The sequence below is a fragment of the Triticum dicoccoides genome, chromosome 7A (genome assembly GCF_002162155.2).
Source record: "Triticum dicoccoides isolate Atlit2015 ecotype Zavitan chromosome 7A, WEW_v2.0, whole genome shotgun sequence".
NCBI lineage: Eukaryota > Viridiplantae > Streptophyta > Magnoliopsida > Poales > Poaceae > Triticum > Triticum dicoccoides.
In genome coordinates this window covers 144,590,519-144,597,245 of record NC_041392.1, presented here as the reverse complement: position 1 = coordinate 144,597,245, position 6,727 = coordinate 144,590,519, and the positions used below count along the sequence as shown (strand labels likewise).

The window sequence follows — 6,727 nt, the reverse complement described above, 5'->3', positions numbered from 1 at the left end:
TTCGCCATGCGCGTCCTCTCTCCTTCACGTAGTATTTCCCATGGACCGCCGAGGAGCAGACCCCCGCCAACCACCCTGATCATCTCCTCCGTGTTCGTGTCATTCCACCACCGCCATCAAGAGGGAGGAGGCGTGCTCTGCCCATGACGCCAGAGCCAAGAAGGCAAATCCATGTCTTTTGAGCCATTGCCACGTTGTAACATATAGTTGAATGTTGTTCACTGCCCCAAAACAAAAATATGATGTCCATGCTCGTGTGTGCGGGCTGAATAGGAAACATAAAAAATAAACCGGTGGAGCGGGGCAACGGCAAAAAAAAGTGGAGGGGTGATGCGCCAGATGGGACGAAAAAACGCATGAAAAGAGTGAACATTTTATTAAAAATCAGGATTTGTTTCTTGAAAATCTGCTATTCGTTTCCTAAAACAAATTGCGTTAATGAAAGAGATCGATTGATTTGGATATGTTAGGAAAGTTAGATTTGTGATCTTTTGTACGTTAGGAAATTGTTGATTTGCATAGAAGAGTGGAGAGAAAAATAAGCCGGTGGATAAGAAAAATCAGCATGAAGAAGGGAGGTGGAGGTGGGACGAAAAAAAGCTAGCCAACAAAAATGTGGAGAGATATTTTTGATCGGTCAGTGGGCCATCCTCCACGCGTTTGGGCCATCCGGCTGTATTGCTCTGAGCTTCTCATGTTAGCAGGCTGTGCCAACCAAAGCCCAGACCCATCCTTTTTCAGCTGCAAATGGCCGGAGCAAAGCCCACCTAAGTACCTAACCTTGCGAGATCTGCTCCGCAGGAAAAAACGGCGCCGCCCCCTCTCCGTTAACAACTAAACGTCCCATCGAGCGCCACCGCACTGGTTTCCTAGCCGTCGCGCGCCACCGCCGCTCTCCCATCCGCCCCCACCCTACGCTGCTGGCCCTGCTACCCCTGCTCATCATACCCATCTCCAGAGGATTCCCTCGCGGGAACCGCGGCCTGTCCTCTGGAAGCGGATCGAAGCCGGCGAACGAGCGGGGGAAAGCGGCGGCCGGAGGAGATGCTCAAGTTCCTGTCGAGGGTGGTGGTGGAGTACAACCCTCTGGACCCGCGGAAGGCGGCTGCCGTGGAGCTCCTCGCGCAGTGCAACGGCCGCAAGGCCAAGGACTCCAACCCCACCTGCTCCGTCGAGCTGCGGCGCCTGCCCTCCCCGGCCGCGGCCGACGACCCCAAGGCCCAGCCGCCGCCGCGCGTCCTCGTCACCTACCTCAACGGCGCCGAGGAGGCCTTCGTCGCTGCCGACGGCGCCACCGCGCAGGGCATGCGCGAGCAGATCCTCGCCCGCGGCCGCCTCCTCGAGACCGAGCAGCTCTTCCGCGAGGCCGGGGAGAAGTGGCCCGTCGTCATCCCCGAGGAGGAGCTCGGCATGTCATTCCCTGGGATCAAGGTGCCTCTTCTGCTCTGTTTCGTCGTTTCACTTTCTGTCGAACACCTTACGTGCGTGGGTGTATCTTACTAAGTTGCGCTGAAATCTCTCGTTGAATTCAGATATTTGCTGTGTACATTGTCGCTCATTCAACTTCTATATGTGGTCATGGAACCTCTTTGACAATGGCTCGCTGTATCAAACATCTTAGGTGCACCCGAGTGTTATGCTATTATCCATATGTAGAATGGAATAAGTAGGATTTTGCAAAAAAATGTAGATTAATAACGATGTAGCCTGTGCTGTGCTTTGCTTTTGCTTGTGGCCCTGTACTATGTTTCACATATATCACCTGTGTTGTGCATACTTGTCTTATTTTGCTTGATGCTTAATTTCAGTTGTATTGCTATTGCCGGGTTTGATGTAACCTCATTTACCTTCCTTTCTTTTCGTCAAACATTGCTAACATTACAACAACAACAACAACAACAACAAAGCCTTTAGTCCCAAACAAGTTGGGGTAGGCTAGAGGTGAAACCCATAAGATCTCGCAACCAACTCATGGCTCTGGCACATGGATAGCAAGCTTCCACGCACCCCTGTCCATAGCTAGCTCTTTGGTGATACTCCAACATTTTGTATGTTGAGTAATTATATGATCTGTCGATAATTACTTTTCATGTCATACCGTGCATGCATACTTATTTTTTGTGGCCATCAATTATTTCACCATCATTGATTCTGTGCATGTACTGAGCAAAACCATTCAAAATGACATTTGAATGCATGATCCCTTCGAGCTGCTGCATAAAGTTCAAGTTCCTGTATACTGTGTCAAGGTGTACTTTTTTTTGAGAAACCGTCAAGGTGTACCATTTGTGTGCAACTTTATAAATAATACTACCTCCACTAGCTAACATCTTACATTTTGAGACGGAGGTAGTATTTGAAATTTATTTGACATTCTATAAAAGGGAGTTAGGATCAGTGGCAGAGCTTCATTGGATTAGTTGGGCAGGCCAGCCCAAAGAAAAAGGCCTAGAAAAGAGATGGTCCAGGTCAGTTGGCAGGCTAATTAGGCAGTGTTACACCTGAGATGTGTGGGCCAGAGCATGGGTTGGCCCCAACGTAGCTCCGCCACTGGTTAGGATCACAACTGGTTTTGCCATTTATAATCCAGTTTGATAAGGGGAATCATGATCACTACTGCCAGCCCATAGGCTGGTACTATGCATTTAACGCTGGCTCATGGAACATACTCTTTTTTAGTCATTCATAACATTAAAAAAATGGGTTTTGAATTGTAAAGTCAATAAAATATTATGTTAACTATTAAATTTGATTGCATATTATTAGATCTCTCTGACCAGCATTGATATGGTTTGGCCGCATGCATTTTACGGCATCATCCTTTTCTTTAGCTGGCGTAGTATGAGTTATTAAAAAATCTTCTTAATTTCGAAAGATGTCTACTAATCTTAGCAGTACTGTTACTCCTGGTTGTTCTTAGGGCAGTCAAGCAAACACCGATACATCATTTTGACTTCTTTTCTTGTTTTTTCACCTATTTGATGGTTGGTTTAATCTATTGTTTACTTGAGCTCTCTCAGTGTTTAATTTCTACTCCATTTGTCATCCTTCCATGATTTGCCTAGACTTTCTGATGTTTTTCACTCCTACAGAAATTTATGCCTGGGTCCTTGTAGGAAAGAAATGCTTAATGTATTACACTAGTGCTTACCTATTTTCATTCAAGAATGCTGCATTGGCTCAATACCTTTGTAATAAGACCATAAACACATCCTTGTTTTATTAGTGCAGTAGGCAGTCATCCTGTCTGTTCTGTCGAAAAAATAAATTGAAGAAGCATATTTGAGTGGCCATTTTAGGCGCCTCCTCAGCCAACCTTGTACATAGGCTTCTTACCCTTTTATGAACAAATTCATTTAATTTAAATAACAAAGAGTGCTTTGTGTTCCTTCATGCAGATAAATTTTACTCCCTCTGTCCCATAATGTAAGATGTTTTTTGACACTAGTGTAGTGTCAAAAAACATCTTATACTATGGGACAGAGGGAGTAGTTTCTAAAGAATTTCCAATCTGCACTAGTAGAACCTGAACATAGTTCCAATTGTCATAACTTAATAACTTTTGTAGAAACTGTCATTAGTAGAAGAAGACAGTGCTATATGTAACGTGTACTTGTGCAGTTATGCTTAAAGAAGTTTACTAATAAATTGGATTGAACTTCCATATGGTTCTCTTGCCCACAAGATTTCCACTGTAATACTCGGATAATCAACTTCACATTGCACACTCCAGTAGTTCCTGGGTAAAATTTATTTTCTATTAATCGTATGTACTGTTACCTGACATATAACTATTTTAAACCCAAACTAGACGCAGCCGTACATTTCTCTTGGGCACAAGTTTTTCACCAAAGAACTCAAATAATGAACTGCACGTTGCATGCTCTAATAGTTCTTGGACATCATATAGTTTCTAATTGTCCGTACTTTGACATACCTGTATACAGTACATACATACTTCTGTATGTTGTGTACGACCCTATATTTTTTTCTGCTTGTGAACCCTTTATTCTTCACAGTAGCACAGCATTTGATTTTCTGTTAATGCCAGATGTGTTTCGCGCACCAAAAGTTATTTTCGTTAAAAAGAATGATATTTTTGTTTTCAACCTTTTAATTCCTTTTTTCCTTATGATTGAATGATATTCTCCACATACTCATCTCTGATTGCTGTCATGCCCATTTTCATGTTTCGAGAAGCATATTTGTCTCCTGGGCCATAGTATGCCACTGATGTGCTGGAGAGTCATTTAGAAATAAAATTTAGGAGCCATGTTGCTCCTAGAGAATTACGGGTTTCAAAGTGCGGGTGGAATTAAGCTGATGAGCCATACAATGAAGCTATGGGAGAGAGTCATTGAGCACCGCTTAAGAAGAATGACAAGCGTGACCAAAAATCAGTTTGGTTTCATGCCTGGGAGGTCGACCATGGAAGCCATTTTCTTGGTACGACAACTTATGGAGAGATATAGGGAGCATAAGGACTTGCATATGGTGTTCATTGACTTGGAGAAGGCCTATGATAAGATACCGCGGAATGTCATGTGGTGGGCCTTGGAGAAACACAAAGTCCCAGCAAAGTACATTACCCTCATCAAGGACATGTACAATAATGTTGTGACAAGTGTTCGAACAAGTGATGTCGACACCGATGACTTCCCGATTAAGATAGGACTGCATCAGGGGTCAGCTTTGAGCCCTTATCTTTTTGCATTGGTGATGGATGAGGTCACAAGGGGTATACAAGGAGATATCCCATGGTGTATGCTCTTTGCGGATGATGTGGTGCTAGTTGACGATAGTCGGACGGGGGTAAATAGGAAGTTAGAGTTATGGAGACAAACCTTGGAATCGAAAGGGTTTAGGCTTAGTAGAACTAAAACCGAGTACATGATGTGCGGTTTCAGTACTACTAGCTGTGAGGAGGAGGAGGTTAGCCTTGATGGCCAGGTGGTACCTCGGAAGGACACCTTTCGGTATTTGGGATCAATGTTGCAGGAGGATGGGGGTATTGATGAAGATGTGAACCATCGAATCAAAGCCGGATGGATGAAGTGGCGCCAAGCTTCTGGCATTCTCTGTGACAAGAGAGTGCCACAAAAGCTAAAAGGCAAGTTCTACAGGGCGGCGGTTCGACCCGCAATGTTGTATGGCGCGGAGTGTTGGCCGACTAAAAGGCGACATGTTCAACAGTTAGGTGTGGCGGAGATGCGTATGTTGAGATGGATGTGTGGCCACACGAGGAAGGATCGAGTCCGGAATGATGATATACGAGATAGAGTTGGGGTAGCACCAATTGAGGAGAAGCTTGTCCAACATCGTTTGAGATGGTTTGGGCATATTCAGCGCAGGCCTCCAGAAGCTCCAGTGCATAGCGGATGGCTAAAGCGTGCGGAGAATGTCAAGAGAGGGCGGGGTCGACCGATTTTGACATGGGAGGAGTCCGTTAAGAGAGACCTGAAGGATTGGAGTATCGACAAAGAGCTAGCTATGGACAGGGGTGCGTGGAAGCTTGCTATCCATGTGCCAGAGCCATGAGTTGGTTGCGAGATCTTATGGGTTTCACCTCTAGCCTACCCCAACTTGCTTGGGACTAAAGGCTTTGTTGTTGTTTGAAAGTGCGGGTGTTATTTCTAGTTTTGTTTAATCTCTAATGATACCTTGGACATCCGTGGTAGATTTATTTTCTTTCTTTACAGGCATCACCTATTATTGTAGGAAACGATTTTCTTCGTACTGCTACCAAGAAACCCACATGTTGCTGTGGATTAAGAAAAAACATGTTGCATATTTACAAGATCAGCTACTTCACTGAATTGAGGCGTTTGCTGGCATATCCACGCCATTCATGGTAGATCGTGGTGTTTTTGCTACACGCATTTAAGTAGGTTGAGAGCATCCCATCTCAGTCTCACTTCTCGGTAGTGGATCGGAAATTGGTAGGATCGCCAGAGCGGGTTTCTGTTTGGGGCTGAAATATATGTGCTGCTGGTAATTTGGATTGCATGCTTTAATTTTCAATTCGGGACCAGGCCTGCTATTGTTCAGTACCTGGTAGTATGGGTTTTTGCTCCTCTTGTGAATTCTTGATGAAATTCTTGTTGTCTGTTCTTCTTTGCAGCCAAAGAAGGCCGAGGAGAAGCCGCAGGCTGCCTGATCCAGGCAGGGCTCTTTCAGTCTCTTGTGGTTAACAGAACTAGCAGAACATGTGTTCTCCCATAAATGCTCTCCCATAAAATGTACCATCATGTCACCAAAGAAAACTTGCCGCATTTTTTGAACTTGTCTAAGACTAGTTGTACATTCGGTCTGATGGTTATCTGAACGAGAGGGAACAAGTTGGCTAGTTGCCACGATTAGACGTCGTACCACCTAAGATATTTTTGGATCTGTTCTCGGGGAAAATCATCTGCTTCTGCCCCAAACACATTAACGAGGCGGGTCGAGTAGGGCCGTCGCATTAGCGAGCCCAAGCGCGCCATGCTTTCGCGGTCAAAATACAGTGTCGCCTCCGTTTAAAAATAAATAAAAAGATTACAGTGTCGCCTGATGGTGACAAAATCGCCGAGCCATTAGCCGTGGATTTGCTGTTCTGTGTTGGTGCAAGTGGAATCCTTGCTTGTTTGTTGCAGGCAAAAGGGGAGAAGACTTGGCTTGGCTGCAAAGACGCGGTTAATTTCCCTCACGTAATGGGTTGTTATCCAACAACTTTCATGATTGATCGGTC

At 44.9% G+C, this 6,727-nt stretch overlaps 1 protein-coding gene across 1 annotated transcript; it reads left to right on the top strand.

Moving 5' to 3' along the window:
• Nucleotides 1-783: 783 nt before the first annotated feature.
• On the top strand, nucleotides 784-6,368 carry LOC119332501. The gene is made up of 2 exons (XM_037605679.1): nucleotides 784-1,431; nucleotides 6,122-6,368. Exons 1-2 carry the CDS (start codon nucleotides 1,045-1,047, stop codon nucleotides 6,155-6,157), a joined length of 423 nt encoding a protein of 140 aa, XP_037461576.1. The 5' UTR covers nucleotides 784-1,044; the 3' UTR covers nucleotides 6,158-6,368.
• The last annotated feature ends 359 nt before the right edge of the window (nucleotides 6,369-6,727 follow it).

Coding starts and splice junctions, on each gene's coding strand:
- LOC119332501 (XM_037605679.1), top strand. CDS start 1,045: ATGCTCAAGTTCCTGTCGAGGGTGGTGGTGGAGTACAACCCTCTGGAC. Junction 1,432..6,121: donor TGTCATTCCCTGGGATCAAG/GTGCCTCTTCTG, acceptor TCTTCTTTGCAG/CCAAAGAAGGCCGAGGAGAA.